This window comes from Pseudophryne corroboree, chromosome 5 (assembly GCF_028390025.1).
Source record: "Pseudophryne corroboree isolate aPseCor3 chromosome 5, aPseCor3.hap2, whole genome shotgun sequence".
Lineage (NCBI taxonomy): Eukaryota > Metazoa > Chordata > Amphibia > Anura > Myobatrachidae > Pseudophryne > Pseudophryne corroboree.
The window spans coordinates 765,435,258-765,452,296 of record NC_086448.1 but is presented as its reverse complement, the minus strand read 5'-3'; the positions used below and the strand labels follow the sequence as shown (position 1 = coordinate 765,452,296).

General features: G+C 43.5%; 1 protein-coding gene across 9 annotated transcripts in view; it reads left to right on the top strand.

The window, feature by feature from the left end:
* Positions 1–17,039, top strand: part of UBR5 (ubiquitin protein ligase E3 component n-recognin 5) — a 253,650-nt gene that overhangs the window by 209,710 nt on the left and 26,901 nt on the right. For all 9 annotated transcript variants that reach the window (XM_063924221.1, XM_063924220.1, XM_063924222.1 and 6 more), the window contains one exon: positions 13,049–13,162. In XM_063924221.1, the coding sequence (XP_063780291.1) occupies positions 13,049–13,162 (114 nt within the window). The remainder of the gene's footprint in view (positions 1–13,048; positions 13,163–17,039) is intronic.

Below are 17,039 nucleotides of genomic sequence, written 5' to 3'. Positions count from 1 at the left end.
CAGTACGTCACTTACTACTAATTCAAGATGTAATCCCTGCGGTCAGTGATTCCAGGTTTAGAACCACAGGAATTCATGATCTCGCTGGATCTCAAGAAAACTTACTTACACATCAGGCGTACTTAAGGTTTGCAGTACAACAAAACTGCGTTTGGCCTCTTATCAGCGCCTCAGGTATTCACAAAGGTGATGTCTGTGATGATAGTTCATCTCGGATACCTGGGAGTGATAATAGTTCCGTACTTAGATGACCTTCTCATCAAGGCTCCGTCTCAAACAATACTCCTTCAAAATGCCTTTAAGACGTACAGTGTACTAGTTCAGCACGATTGGATTGTCAACTTTAAAAAATAAATAAATAAAAAAAAGCCTTGTTCCGTGTCAAAGAATTCAATTTCTAGCAAGTCAGAGGTTGGGGAGCAGTGGTCCCTGGGGAGCTTGTTACCTCTATAAACTGGCTGGCAATGATATTCAGTGCCCAGGCACTGTCCACGATACCCCCGCCAGGATAAATATATAAAATTAAGCGGGACTAAGTGTGCCATGTTGGGGGCGGGGCTTCTTCCTCACTGCTCACTGGCGCCATTTTCCTCCTCAGTGAAGTCGCTGGTCCTTCCTCACCCGCAGCAAGTACCAGGGGGCTCAAAACAGATGGGGGGGGGGGGGCATATTTATTTATTATAAGTAAAGCGCAGCAGCTCTGGGACATTTATTAGTGTGGTAAGACCTGCTTATTTGGCGCTGGGATGTGAGCTGGCTATTTCCCTTTGTGTTCTCTCACAGACTTGGTGTGTGTGCGGTCTCTGGGTAGTCAACATGTCAGAGGCAGATTATCCTTCTTCGGGGGATAATTTATCAGGGACACCGAATGTTTTGGGGGTGGCCCTGTCGGCACCCCCGACTGCAGATTGGTTAACTACATTGAATGCCTTGCATGCTAGTGTCACGTCATTAAATCAAAAATTTGATCAGTCTGAATCTCAATCCCAGGTGTGGAAAAGATCAGTGGAGGACGCTTTATTACAAATGCAAGACCCTGCGGGGTCGCACAAGCGTAGTTTTGACCAGTTAGTTGACACGGATACCGACAGGGACTCGGAGGCCGATGTCGATTATGCTGATTCTAGGTTGGACCCTAAATTGGCTAAGAGTATTCAGTATATGATTGTTGCTGTCAAAGATACAGGTTGAGTCTCCCTTATCCAAAATGCTTTGGACCAGAGGTTTTTTGGATATCAGATTTTTCCGTATTTTGGAATAATTGCATACAATAATGAGAGATGGTGATGGGACCTAAATCTAAGCACATAATTCATTTATGTTACATGTACACCTTATACACACAGCCTGAAGGTAATTTTAGCCAATATTTTTTATAACTTTGTGCATTAAACAAAGTGCGTCTTTATTCACACAATTCATTTGTTTCATATACACCTAATACACACAGCCTGAAGGTCATTTAATACAATATTTTTAATAACTTTGTGAATTAAACAAAGTTTGTGTACATTGAGCCATCAAAAAACAAAGGTTTCACTATCTCACTCTCACTCAAAAAAGTCTGTATTTCTGAATATTCCGTATTTCGGAATATTTGGATATGGGATACTCAACCTGTATCTTGAATATTAATGAGGACCCTATTACACCTGAAACCAGGGACCTTATTTACAAGGAAAAGAAGCGTTCGGTTACCTGTCCTCCTTGTTTCGAACTGAACGCTCTCTTTGATAGCATTAGGAACAGCCCTGATAAAATATTTCTGATTCCTAAAAGGATCAGGGTGGCATACCCCTTTCCCGAGTCTGATAGGGATACGTGGGAAAATCCCCCCACAGTAGACAAAGCCCTGGCGCGTTTGTCAAAACAGGTAGCCCTCCCTGCAGCCCAATCGACGGCCCTTAACTAGCCGGCGGACCGTAAGTAGGAGGCTACCCTAAAGGCTATTTTCACTACTACAGGGACACTGCTCAGGCCTCTTATTGCGTCTGCGTGGGTCAGTAGTGCTATTGAAATGTGGGCGGACACTTTGTCTTCTGATTGGGATACTCTGGATAGAGATAACATCCAGGTAACGCTTGGTTATATCAGAGATGCAGCTGTATACTTGAAAGAGGCTGCAAGGGATGCTGGCCTGCTAGGTGCTAAGGCGAATGCTATGTCCGTTGCGCCTAGGCGAGCGCTCTGGACTCACCAGTGGAATGCTGATTCCAAGAGAAATATGGAGTCTCTTCCTTTTAAGGGAGGTGAACTTTTCGGTGACTGTCTTACTGATTTAGTATCAGCAGCTACCGCGGGTAAATCTACCTTTTTACCCTCTGTTCCTACGCAACAGAAGAAACCGCCACATTATCAAATGCAGTCCTTTCGGCCCAACAAGTATAGAAGAGGCAGAGGAAACTTCTTCCTGGCTACCAGAGTAAGAGGAAAAAGAGAAAAGGACTGTATTTGTCGATGCACAGGAAGAAGGGTGACCTGATTATCACAAACTTCTGGAGAATTATTAAAATTTAACTTTTATTAGTGTCAAATTAAAATAGTGTGATGATAACTGACACACAAACTACGAGTATAGACGAAACATAAAGGTTAAAATCAAGACGTATACAACATATACCACAAGTGCAATGAAATAATAAGTGTGATTAAAGATTAAAATATGTGTCCGCGTGTCTGTTCTTATATCCAATTATATAATATTGCTCACAATATTTACTCAGTCTGATAATAGTTGTCAGCAATGGATCTTCATATGTTCACATGACCATTTGTCAGTATTTATAATATCTGGAGTATCCCACTCCTATGTGTATAATTGTAGCTGACAATATGATTCCAATGGTGTCTATAATATTCACACTGTGTATATCTTATATTCTAGGCTTGGTGGTCTGTCTTATTCCCCACTTCAATATAGTGTTTTAATCACACTTAAATGGATCACACTCAGTCTGTACACTTATATATACTAATATGCAACTTTGTCAAGATGGAGTATCATTCATTACATATATATAGTTTGTTCAGTAGTGGATGCATCTTTCCTGAGCCTTCTAAAGAGCATTCATTGGGAATACAGATTGGGTTTTTCTGCCTAAAAATTAACACATTCAATATCCTGGTTGGTACTTATGTGTAGATTATTGTTGTAAACAGTATAAATAGGTTACAGTGTACCAATATCTCTATGTGGTTGTATTACGTGCGCTCTTGATTTTAATGAGACTCTCTGTAGTCATGTAAGATAATTAGATCAGGAGACATGCCATTCCTATAGTGAGAGTGAGTACTTTCCTCACACTTCAATATAGGTATTATAAATGTGCAGCAGTATACTGTGTTGCAGTACCCCTCTTAAAGGTGACACCTCCTATATTGACAGACTAAATGTATCTGAATTAGATAGGGATAGTTATGTCCCCCGTCAATTATAGAGGGCCAGCTGGTTATTAATAATAAATTAGGTAATGGTGGTTTATATTCCTACCACTCAAGGTGTATATATGTTGAATTAGCTAAGCTAATTGGTAATCAAAAAGTACGGGTTCTGAGATGTTTATTATAGTATCAATATACCTGCTGCATAAGTTAATACTGCAGCACTTTATCCATTGGCATTCATTGAGTTGTATCATAAGTGTTTCCACATGCCTATTGAATTATAAATGACCACACACTTATAATTAGAACCTTGCTAGCTTAATTGCTACCTCTGGAGACAAAGATGTACTTTATTATCTGTGCTGATAATTCTCAAACAGCATAGATTATAGGGTATGTTTCTTATAGTATTTATGTATCTGCCGGGTTCTGAGGTGTTTATTATAGTATCAATATACCTGCTGCTTAAGTTAATACTGCAGCACTTTATCCATTGGCATTCATTGAGTTGTATCATAAGTGTTTCCACATGCCTTTTAAATTATAAATGACCACACACTTATAATTAGAACCTTGCTAGCTTAATTGCTACCTCTGGAGACAAAGATGTGCTTTATTATCTGTGCTGATAATTCTCAAACAGCATAGATTATAGGGTATGTTTCTTATAGTATTTCTGTATCTGCTGCACAGATTGAAACTGTAACGTTTATTCTATTGGCATTAGTTAAATTGTATCATGCATATCTCCTCCTGACTAACAGGTGGCTTGGAGAATCAACTGTGAAACATTGTTGCGTTTCTATCTGTATAAGCCACAACACTGTCAATTACTGCTTTCTCACTGACATAGTTAGACTGACTGTGTCTGCTAGCCTAACACAATTTATCCGTCTACCTGCTATTTAGTGCTGTGGATACCATCGGAATCTAACTAATCACATAATCAGAACTAGTTATACATTAAATTGGTTTATGAGCAAGGACATAGACTGACACGCGGACACACGCTGCCCACACGCGTGTTCCGCCGTTACTCTGACAGCTTCGTCAGGGCTGAACCAGAATGCCTCTCCTGGCATGATATTTGAGCTATTGCCGTCTGCCAATCAGTGTGATCTGACTGGTCACGTGTGGTAACTGGCCAATCACTGTGACCCGTTTGTGGTCACATGCTCCATGTAGCCAATCACAGTATACTTTGGTCTCCATGGTGACGGCTGATAGCTGCATCGCGTTCCCGAACACTACTGATTACTCCTGCCCCTTCCTCTGTATAATGATAATTCGGCTGGGGTGTACATATGCTGTATTTTAGTAGAACTGTCCATCTTTTGGTATCATTAATTCTATTTATTAAGTCTAGTTTGGGACACTCAGAATAGATTCGTTTCACATGATGTATATATGCTTTTGCTTAAGGTACTATTACTGCTATCCATGTCCGGCGTCAGTATTACCCTGTACTCTGTATAATAAACGCATTCTCTGGATTCTTACTGCATACTGTATATACTGAATATGGATCATTCCCTATATCAGGTAAGTGAATGTGGGGGAAGTCTATCACATAATTTCATACTGGTCATTTGCTGAATACAGTATATCAAATCAGTATATTGAATAAAGAGTCATCAAGTTAATTGGATGTCCTGTTATATGTATTCATCACATATGTCCCATTAATTTTAGAGAATAGAGGCTATTACCTTCTACTTTATATTTTTGGTTATATACATAGGAACCACGTTAATATTATTTATGATGAGGAGATATATAGTTTTAGAGTGCTTCTAAGTGAGATTTTTATAATATGCATTTATTATTAATTATGAATATTCAGTCCAAGAGAATCAGATCAGTGTCTCAATTGTAGTGTCATATAATCTGCAAATATTATAATTAGATTCTGCAAACCTTATAAGTAAAGGTGAAATTATTATGGTGTCAAAAAAAGCTTGGAGTGAAAAGAATAAAGGTGATGGGGATACGGAGGGGTGTGAAGTGAATTAGGACCCCCTAATGGTAGATTCTGAAAGAAAGAGGAGGGGGAGAAAGCAAACAACAAATAGTGTAAGTGTGAGTGAACGTAACTATAACAAAAGGTGTAAGTGCATACGTGTTAGGGACTAATAAGGAAGAGAGGTGGCGGAAAAAGCATTTTTAATAATTCAATCTACACTTTGGGTATCCACTGGGGGTGAAGATGTATTTATTATTTATTATGTTGTGATAAATATTTCTTTGTCTGGCTTTGGACCTACTAAAAGTAGTCATACATGGAGCCAGACATTATAGTGTTGAAATACGTCAAAAGATGAAATTTGGTGTATTATGTATCCAAGATGTGGGGATCATGTTGCTATTTCACTCTTTCAAGTGATCATGATATCCTATTAAAGCTTAACAAGGTAACGTGGATGATCAGAATCAAATATTAGGATAATAATGAGGGAAATAGAAGCATACTCACTCATAAATGCCTATCACTGGTGTGGTATATACCAGAAATTGAGAATCATATGCAGTAAATATTTCCAGGGGCAGAGGGTGATACTAATAACAGATAATGAATTGGCTTTAGCATCAATATATGTGTCCTGGTTGGATGCTGTAGACTTGTTATAGAGATAGATCTACTGTAAGGCAGATTAACTACTGTCGGAGAAGTTCTTCAAGCTATAAAGGGTATATAGCTGTTGGATTCATTGAGTCCATTAGGATATAGACTATCCAGCAGGAAAATCATTTTGGTCTCAAAGCGGAGTAATTCTTGATCCAAGTCTCCACCGCGTATCCCCAGCTGTATATGTCTCAGACCAAAGGCTTTGAGACCATTTGGGTCACTATTGTGGTAACTGAGGAAGTGTCTCGCTACGGGTTGTAGGGTTCTAAAGTTGGAGGTATCTCTTTTGGCGTTACGTATACTTCCAATGTGCTCTAAAATCCTGACCTTTAGAGGTCTAATGGTCTTCCCTATGTACTTTTTGTGACATGGGCATTCTAACTGATAGACGGTTCCTACAGTTGTGCACGTGATCTTTGGGGAGATTGGCCATTTTTTGCCAAATTTGTCGAAAAAGTAATCTGTGGGAACCATATGCACACAGGCTTTGCAGTTACCGCAGGGCATCGAACCCATTGATTTAGATTTTTTATCTGTGGCTTTGGCCAGATGACTATGGACAAGTCGATCTTTTATATTCCTGGACCTTCTCCAACTTGCTTGAGGTTTTGTAGGTAAAGCTAGAGATAAATCTCTATCTGTCTGGAGTATGGGCCAGTGCTTTTGCAGGCTATTCATGATCCCTTTCCACTGAGCATTAAAGGTGCCCACAAATCTTATGGGTTCTTCTCGGTGGGTTCTTTGTTTGGGTTTTAGTAAGGTATCTCGTTCATACGTACTTACTTCTCTGATCGTTCGATTTAGGAGTCTCTTACTGTAACCTCTTGTTTGGAGACGTTCACTAAGTTCATTCTGTCTGACATGAAAAGCCTCATCACTGGAGCAGTTCCTTTTTATCCTCAGTAGTTCTCCCTTGGGTATTGCTCGAATAGTAGCTGGAAGATGGGAGCTCTCTGAGTGTAGGACACTGTTTGTCGCTGTCGGTTTCCTATACAGATCAGTTGAGATATTTCCCTCATCATTGATGTGTATAGAAATATCGAGGAAATTGATGGAAGTCTGACTAGCCTCTAGGGTTAATTTGAGGTTGAGGTCATTGATATTCAAGATTTCAATGAATTCTTTCAATGTTCTCAATGGTCCTTCCCACAGTATCAATATATCATCGATATATCTAAGATATATCAATATATTGTCTGTGTATTTTTCAAAGACTTCCTGAAATACTACCTCCCTTTCCCACCACCCCAGGTAGAGGTTGGCATACGTAGGGGCACAAGCTGTCCCCATAGCGGTGCCCCTCACCTGGAGGTAGTGGTACTCGTTACAGGTGAAATAGTTTTTGAGGAGGATAAACTCCAATAGTTCAATGATGAAGTCACCTAGTTCATTATGGGTCTCCATACTCAGAAAATATTTGGTAGCTGCGATCCCCTTATCATGGATAATGCTGGTGTAGAGGCTTTCTACGTCGCATGTGGCAAGCCACACTCCTGGATTGACACTGAGATTATTTAGTCGATTTAAAACGTCCATTGTGTCACGGATATAAGAAGGTAATGCAATAACATGTTTGCGGAGATGGTAATCTGCGAAGGTACTCGCTTTTTCGGTTAGGCTACCAACTCCTGATAGGATGGGTCTGCCGGGTGGTTTCTTTTCATCTTTGTGTACCTTAGGTAATAGGTACATAGTGGGAGTTTTGGGTTTGGTCACTGTCAGAAAATCCAAGTCCTTTTTATTAATGACTCCATTGTCAAAGGCACTCTGAATCATGCTATTGTATTGACCCAAAAATTTGATTGTAGGGTTAAAGCTGAGTCGTTTATAACAATTAGCATCGTTCAGTTGTCTATTCAACTCATCCAAGTACATGTCCCTAGGCCACAAGACTACGTTCCCCCCCTTGTCAGAGGGTTTGATTATAATATCTTGCCATTTAGATATTTCGTCCCAATGAATGCTCTTTAGAAGGCTCAGGAAAGATGCATCCACTACTGAACAAACTATATATATGTAATGAATGATACTCCATCTTGACAAAGTTGCATATTAGTATATATAAGTGTACAGACTGAGTGTGATCCATTTAAGTGTGATTAAAACACTATATTGAAGTGGGGAATAAGACAGACCACCAAGCCTAGAATATAAGATATACACAGTGTGAATATTATAGACACCATTGGAATCATATTGTCAGCTACAATTATACACATAGGAGTGGGATACTCCAGATATTATAAATACTGACAAATGGTCATGTGAACATATGAAGATCCATTGCTGACAACTATTATCAGACTGAGTAAATATTGTGAGCAATATTATATAATTGGATATAAGAACAGACACGCGGACACATATTTTAATCTTTAATCACACTTATTATTTCATTGCACTTGTGGTATATGTTGTATACGTCTTGATTTTAACCTTTATGTTTCGTCTATACTCGTAGTTTGTGTGTCAGTTATCATCACACTATTTTAATTTGACACTAATAAAAGTTAAATTTTAATAATTCTCCAGAAGTTTGTGATAATCAGGTCACCCTTCTTCCTGTGCATCGACAAATACAGTCCTTTTCTCTTTTTCTTTTTGCTGACTAACCTTAGCTGTAGTCGATAGCACCCCCACAAATAATTGTGAATACTTGAATGCAATAGGGGTTATTTTGGAGCTGTATATAGTTCCAAATCTGATATAATACAATTGTGTGTGTGCAGATACAATTCCACTTTACCAGAGTAAGAGGCAAGAGGGTACCCGCATCCTCGGGTTCCCAGGAGCAGAAGTCCTCCCCGGCTTCTGCCAAATCCTCCGCATGACGCCAGGTCTCCCTTACAGGGGCCCGCAACGGTGGGGGCACGCCTAAAGCTTTTCAGTCAGGTCTGGGTTCGCTCGGGTCTAGACCCTTGGGTATTGAGTATTGTGTCCCAAGGGTACAAACTGGAGTTTCAAGACGTTCCCCCTCACCGTTTTTTTCAGATCAGCCTTACCAGCTTCGCTTCCGGACAGGGCTCTGGTCTGTGGTGCAGTACAAAACTTGTGTCAAAATCAGGTTGTGGTCCCGGTACCCCTGGCGCAGCAGGGGCAGGGGTTTTATTCAAGCCTGTTTGTGGTGCCGAAGCCGGATGGCTCGGTAAGACCAATCCTCAACCTGAAATCTCTCAATTTCTTCCTGGTGAAATTCAAATTCAAGGTGGAGTCACTCAGAGCGGTGATTTCCAGTCTGGAAGAGGGGGAATTCATGGTCTCATTGGACATCAAGGACGCCTACCTTCATGTCCCCATTTATCCTCCTCATCAAAGTTTCCTGAGGTTTGCTATCCAGGACACGCACTACCAGTTTCAGACGTTGCCGTTTGGTCTATCCACGGCTCCGAGGATTTTCACCAAAGTAATGGTAGAAATGATGGTTCTCCTGCGCAAGCAAGGGGTTACAATTATCCCGTACTTGGACGATCTCCTGATAAAGGCGAGGTCCAAGGACTAATTGTTGCAGGACATTGCACTATCCCTGTCAATTCTACAACAGCACGGCTGGCTCCTGAACTTGCCGAAATCACAGTTAATCCCGACAACCCGGTTGGCGTTTTTGGGCATGATACTGGACACGGTCCAACAGAGAGTGTTCTTCCCCATGGAGAAAGCTCGAGAAATTCAGAGTCTGGTAAGACTCTTGCTAAAACCGAAAACGGTCTCCATTCATCAATGCATACAATTGCTGGGAAAAATGGTGGCGGCATACGAGGCCCTCCAGTTTGGGAGGTTCCATGCCAGAGTGTTCCAGTGGGACCTGTTGGACAAATGGTCCGGATCCCACCTTCATATGCATCGGAGGATAATTCAATCTCCCAACACCAGAGTCTCACTTCTGTGGTGGCTCCACAGCTCTCACCTCCTTGCGGGACGCCGGTTCGGGATCCAGGATTGGATCCTGGTAACCACGGATGCAAGTCTCCGAGGTTGGGGGGCAGTCACTCTGGGGGTGAGCTTCCAAGGAAGATGGTCAAGTCCGGAAACGCATCTTCACATAAACGTTCTGGAACTGAGAGCCATTTACAACGGCCTCCTACAAGCGGAACATCTTCAGAACCTGCCGGTTCTGATCCAATGTCACGGCAGTGGCTTACATCAACCGCCAAGGCGGCACGAGAAGCAGAGCAGCAATGGCAGAAGCCTCAAAAATTCTTAGTTGGGCGGAAAAACATACAAGCACTCTGTCGGCAATATTCATTCCGGGAGTGGACAACTGGGAAGCAGACTTCCTCAGCAGACACGACCTTCATCCAGGAGAGTGGAGCCTCCATCAGGAGGTCTTCGCACTGATAACAGTTCGATGGGGGGTTCCCCATATAGACATGATGGCGTCTCGCCTCAACAGAAAACTTCTGAGTTCCAGGTCCAGGGACGCTCAGGCGGAGGCAGTGGATGCGCTGACAACACCCTGGGTGTTTCCGCCGGCGTACATTTTCCCTCCGCTTCCTCTCATCCCAAAGGTGTTGAGACTTCTAAAAAGAACAAACATTCCAGCGCTCCTTGTAGCCCCAGATTGGCCAAGGAGAACGTGGTACCCCGGATCTTCAGACATTACTAGTCGACGATCCCTGGCCTCTTCCTCTTCGTGAGGACCTGCTGCGGCAGAGGCCGTTCGTCCACCAAGACTTAGTGGCTACGTTTGACGGCATGGCGGTTGAACGCCAGATTTTAGCACGGAAGGGTGTTCCCAGTGGAGTCATACCTACTCTTATTCTTGCCAGGAAGGCTGTGACGTCAAAGCACTATCACCGTATTTGGAGGAAATATATTTCCTGGTGCGAGTCCAAGAGAGCTCCAGTGGAGAAATTTGACCTTGGACGTTTTCTCCATTTTCTACAGAATGGAGTGGATGCAGGCCTTAAATTAGGCTCCATTAAAGTGCAGATTTCTGCCTTGTCCATTTTCTTTCAGAAACAATTGGCCTCACTTCCTGAAGTGCAGACCTTTGTGAAAGGGGTGTTGCACATCCAACCTCCTTTTGTGCCCCCTGTGGCACCTTGGGACCTTAACGTTGTATTATCGTTCCTTCAGTCACATTGGTTTGAACCTTTGCGTAAAGTGGAGTTAAAATTCCTCACTTGGAAAGTTGTCATTTTGTTGGTGTTTGCATCCGCAAGGCGGGTGTCGGAGTTGGCGGCCTTGTCTCACATGAGCCCTTATTTAATTTTCCATGAAGATAGAGCAGAGTTGCGAACTCTGCAACAATTTCTGCCAAAGGTAGTTTCCTCTTTTCATATCAACCAACCTATTGTGGTGCCAGTGGCTACTGGCGCTTTGGCTGAGAATAAGTCTCTGGATGTGGTCAGAGCTTTAAAGATTTATGTAGCCAGGACGGCTCCATTGAGGAAAACAGAGTCTCTGTTTATTTTGTATGCTCCCAATAAGATTGGGGTTCCTGCTTCCAAGCAGACCATTGCCCACTGGATATGTCAGACGATTCAGCAGGCTCATTCAACGGCAGGCTTGCCGTTCCCGAAATCAGTGAAGGCCCATTCCACTAGGAAGGTGGGTTCGTCCTGGGCGGCTGCCCGGAGTGTCTCGGCATTGCAACTTTGCCGAGCTGCTACTTGGTCGGGGTTGAACACGTTTGCTAAATTCTACAAGTTTGATACCTTGGCCGATGAAGACCTTAAATTTGGTCAGTCGGTGCTGCAGAGGCTGCAGAGTCATCTGCACTCTCCCGCCCGCTATTGAGCTTTGGTATAAACCCCATGGTCTTTTGAGAGTGCCCAACATCCTCTAGGACGAAATAGAAAATAGGATTTTCAATACCTACCGGTAAATCCTTTTCTATGAGTCCATAGAGGATGTTGGGCGCCCGTCCCAGTGCGTACTGTATCTGCAGTTTAGTTTTGGTTACACACAGGTTGTGTTTTTGTTTTTTTCTTCAGCTTGTGGCTGAGGTTTTGTCCATGTCAGTTGACGTGTGTTCAGTTATCTGCCTTGTTATACGGCATGCTTATGGCGTGAGCTGGTGTTGGCTCACCTTGTTTAAGTCCTTTCCTCGTAATGTCCGTCTCGCCGGGCACAGTTCCAAACTGAGTCTGGGGAGGGATATAGAGGGAGGAGCCAGGTCACGCCCCTTTGAAAGTCTTAAAGTGCCCATGTCTCCTGCGGATCCAGTCTATACCCCATGGTCTTTTGAGAGTGCCTAACATCCTCTATGGACTCATAGAAAAGGATTTACCGGTAGGTATTTAAAATCCTATTTTTGGTACTTACCAAATAAATCATTTTCTTTGGATCCATAGGGGTCACTGGACGCCCGCCCAGAGCAGTTTCACCTGTCTTGTGGTAAGTTCAGTATACCTTATGATAACACATGATCACCGGCTTGTTTGAATGTTACGGTGATTATCTGTTGTCGTGTCAACTTTCCAGTTATGTTATATGTAATTCTCCATTGTTCATCCTCTTTCGCAACTGTTTGCCTCAGCAAAAAAAGGGGCATCATGGGAGTGTGGAGGGGGAGGAGGGTTACCAATTTAAATATTTAAATATGCCTATCCCTGCTAACGCCCCGTCCATATCCCAGGAGTACTCCAGTGACCCCTATGGATTCAAAGAAAAGGATTTATCTGGTAAGTAAGTACCGAAATCCACTTTTTTGACTCCAAGTCAAAGCTCCAGATAATGTGCTGGTTTTAAAATGCCCAGACTCCTTGCACACTCTGCACCAGGTATTGGCAATACGTGAATTTGCTGCTGCTGTGGCACAACACATCCCAGCATGCCTTGCAACACTGTCAGTGCTTCCTGAAACTGGGGCAGGGCATGCTGAGATGTGTAGTTTAACAGCTGGATGGTTGCTTATTGCCCACCTCTGCTCGTGTCCCCCGATGGACTAAGAGAAAAGGATTTAATGTAAGTATGAATGTCATTATCCACCGTTGATAACAATGTATTTTCTCTGTTTGCCATGAATAATATAATGTTGCTGTGAATCCTGTTGCAGAGTGCAGGTTTAGTTATGCTTATTTTAACTATTTCTAGCCCAATGCTCGGAAGGAAGACTTATTTGGCCGCCCAAGTCAGGGTCTCTATTCATCTTCAGCCAATAGCGGAAAATGCTTGATAGAAGTGACAGTAGACAGGAACTGCCTGGAGGTAAGATAATGCAGCGATTTGTGTTTAATATGTCTTGTTGAAGCAGAGCTCTACTGTATAACTTTAAAATATCTGAAGTGTACTGCTGTTATGTGGACTGGTTTATTATTGATTAACCTCTATGCACAACTGGTTATTTCATCCTTTATTGTTCAGGGAGAGGCATGTCGCCTACATTAGTGTTCTGCTTGACCCTTGTGTCCAGTCTCGCAGGTTTGGTGAATGCTTACTCTAGTCTTCGGCGGGATTTACTTTAGACCTTTTATTACGCAAATGACATACTGTCAAGTATATTCCCACTTTGTGCATTGACTAGGTCTTATAAATACTGTGTTCTGCAGTTAAAGTATACAGTGCCATGCAAAAGTATTCACACCTCCTTGGCTTTTTATCTATTTTGCTACATTACAACCTGTAATTTAACTGGGTTTTTTTTATTTTTATTATGAATTTTATATGATCTGGACAAAATAGTTTGTTGAAGTGAAATGAGAAAATAAAATATATATATATATATATATATATATATATATATATATATATATATATATATATATATTTCTCTATCGTCCTAGTGGATGCTGGGGTTCCTGAAAGGACCATGGGGAATAGCGGCTCCGCAGGAGACAGGGCACAAAAAGTAAAGCTTTTCCAGATCAGGTGGTGTGCACTGGCTCCTCCCCCTATGACCCTCCTCCAGACTCCAGTTAGATTTTTGTGCCCGGCCGAGAAGGGTGCAATCTAGGTGGCTCTCCTAAAGAGCTGCTTAGAAAAAGTTTAGCTTAGGTTTTTTATTTTACAGTGAGTCCTGCTGGCAACAGGATCACTGCAACGAGGGACTGAGGGGAGAAGAAGTGAACTCACCTGCGTGCAGGATGGATTGGCTTCTTGGCTACTGGACATCAGCTCCAGAGGGACGATCACAGGTACAGCCTGGATGGTCACCGGAGCCGCGCCGCCGGCCCCCTTGCAGATGCTGAAGTCAGAAGAGGTCCAAAATCGGCGGCTGAAGACTCCTGCAGTCTTCTAAAGGTAGCGCACAGCACTGCAGCTGTGCGCCATTTTCCTCTCAGCACACTTCACACGCAGTCACTGAGGGTGCAGGGCGCTGGGGGGGGGCGCCCTGGGAGGCAAATGTAACCTATATAAAGGCTAAAAATACCTCACATATAGCCCCCAGAGGCTATATGGAGATATTTAACCCCTGCCTGGATTCACTAAATAGCGGGAGACGAGCCCGCCAAAAAAGGGGCGGGGCCTATCTCCTCAGCACACGGCGCCATTTCCTCTCACAGCTCCGCTGGTCAGGACGGCTCCCAGGTCTCTCCCCTGCACTGCACTACAGAAACAGGGTAAAACAGAGAGGGGGGGCAAATTTATGGCGATATTTTTATATATATAAAGCAGCTATAAGGGAGCACTTATTATAAGGCTATCCCTGTTATATATATAGCGCTTTTGGTGTGTGCTGGCAAACTCTCCCTCTGTCTCCCCAAAGGGCTAGTGGGTCCTGTCTTCGTTAGGAGCATTCCCTGTGTGTCTGCTGTGTGTCGGTACGTGTGTGTCGACATGTATGAGGACGATATTGGTGTGGAGGCGGAGCAATTGCCAAATATGAGGATGTCACCCCCTAGGGAGTCGACACCAGAATGGATGCCTTTATTTATGGAACTACGGGATAGTGTCAACACGCTAAAGCAGTCGTTTGACGACATGAGACGGCCGGACAATCAATTAGTGCCTGTCCAGGCGACTCAAACACCGTCAGGGGCTGTAAAACGCCCTTTGCCTCAGTCGGTCGACACAGACCCAGACACAGGCACTGACTCCAGTGGTGACGGTGACGAATCAACCGTATTTTCCAGTAGGGCCACACGTTATATGATTTTGGCAATGAAGGAGGCGTTACATTTAGCTGATACTACAGGTACCACTAAACAGGGTATTATGTGGGGTGTGAAAAAACTACCTATAGTTTTTCCTGAATCAGAAGAATTAAATGACGTGTGTAATGAAGCGTGGCTTGCTCCTGATAAAAGGCTGATAATTTCAAAGAAATTATTGGCATTATACCCTTTCCCGCCAGAGGTTAGGGAGCGCTGGGAAACATCTCCTAGGGTGGACAAGGCGCTAACACGCTTATCTAAACAAGTGGCGTTACCCTCTCCTGAGACGGCCGCACTTAAAGATCCATCAGATAGGAGGATGGAAAATATCCAAAAAAGTATATACACACATGCAGGTGTTATACTACGACCAGCTATAGCGACTGCCTGGATGTGCAGTGCTGGGATAGTTTGGTCAGAGTCCCTGATTGAAAATATTGATACCCTGGACAGGGACAATATTTTACTGTCGTTAGAACAAATAAAGGATGCATTTCTTTATATGCGTGATGCACAGAGGGATATCTGCACACTGGCATCACGGGTAAGTGCTATGTCCATTTCGGCCAGAAGAGCTTTATGGACGCGACAGTGGACAGGCGATGCGGATTCAAAACGGCATATGGAAGTTTTGCCGTATAAAGGGGAGGAGTTATTTGGAGTCGGTCTATCAGATTTGGTGGCCACGGCTACAGCCGGGAAATCCACCTTTCTACCTCAAGTCACTCCCCAACAGAAAAAGGCACCGACTTTTCAACCGCAGCCCTTTCGTTCCTTTAAAAATAAGAGAGCAAAGGGCTATTCATATCTGCCACGAGGCAGAGGTCGAGGGAAGAGACAGCAACAGGCAGCTCCTTCCCAGGAACAGAAGCCCTCCCCGGCTTCTACAAAAGCCTCAGCATGACGCTGGGGCTTCTCAAGCGGACTCGGGGACGGTGGGCGGTCGTCTCAAAAATTACAGCGCGCAGTGGGCTCACTCGCAAGTAGATCCCTGGATCCTGCAGATAATATCTCAGGGGTACAGGTTGGAATTAGAGACAGATCCACCTCGCCGTTTCCTGAAGTCTGCTTTACCAACGTCCCCCTCCGAAAGGGAGACGGTTTTGGAAGCCATTCACAAGCTGTACTCTCAGCAGGTGATAGTCAAGGTACCTCTTCTACAACAAGGGAAGGGGTGGTATTCCACTCTTTTTGTGGTACCGAAGCCGGATGGCTCGGTAAGGCCTATTCTAAATCTGAAGTCCTTGAACCTGTACATAAAGAAGTTCAAGTTCAAAATGGAGTCACTCAGAGCAGTGATAGCGAACCTGGAAGAGGGGGATTTTATGGTATCCTTGGACATCAAGGATGCGTATCTCCACGTTCCAATTTACCCCTCACACCAGGGGTACCTCAGGTTCGTTGTACAAAACTGTCACTATCAGTTTCAGACGCTGCCGTTCGGATTGTCCACGGCACCTCGGGTCTTTACAAAGGTAATGGCCGAGATGATGATTCTTCTTCGAAGAAAAGGCATATTAATTATCCCATACTTGGACGATCTCCTAATAAGAGCAAGGTCCAGAGAACAGCTAGAGATGGGATTAGCACTGTCTCAAGAAGTGCTAAAACAGCACGGGTGGATTCTGAATATTCCAAAATCCCAGTTAATGCCGACAACTCGTCTGCTGTTCCTAGGGATGATTCTGGACACGGTTCAGAAAAAGGTTTTTCTCCCGGAGGAAAAAGCCAAGGAGTTATCCGAGCTTGTCAGGAACCTCCTAAAACCAGGAAAGGTGTCTGTACATCAATGCACAAGAGTCCTGGGAAAAATGGTGGCTTCTTACGAAGCAATTCCATTCGGCAGATTCCACGCAAGAATTTTCCAAAGGGATCTGTTGGACAAATGGTCAGGGTCGCATCTTCAGATGCACCTGCGGATAACCCTGTCTCCAAGGACAAGGGTGTCTCTTCTGTGGTGGTTGCAGAGTGCTCATCTATTGGAGGGCCGC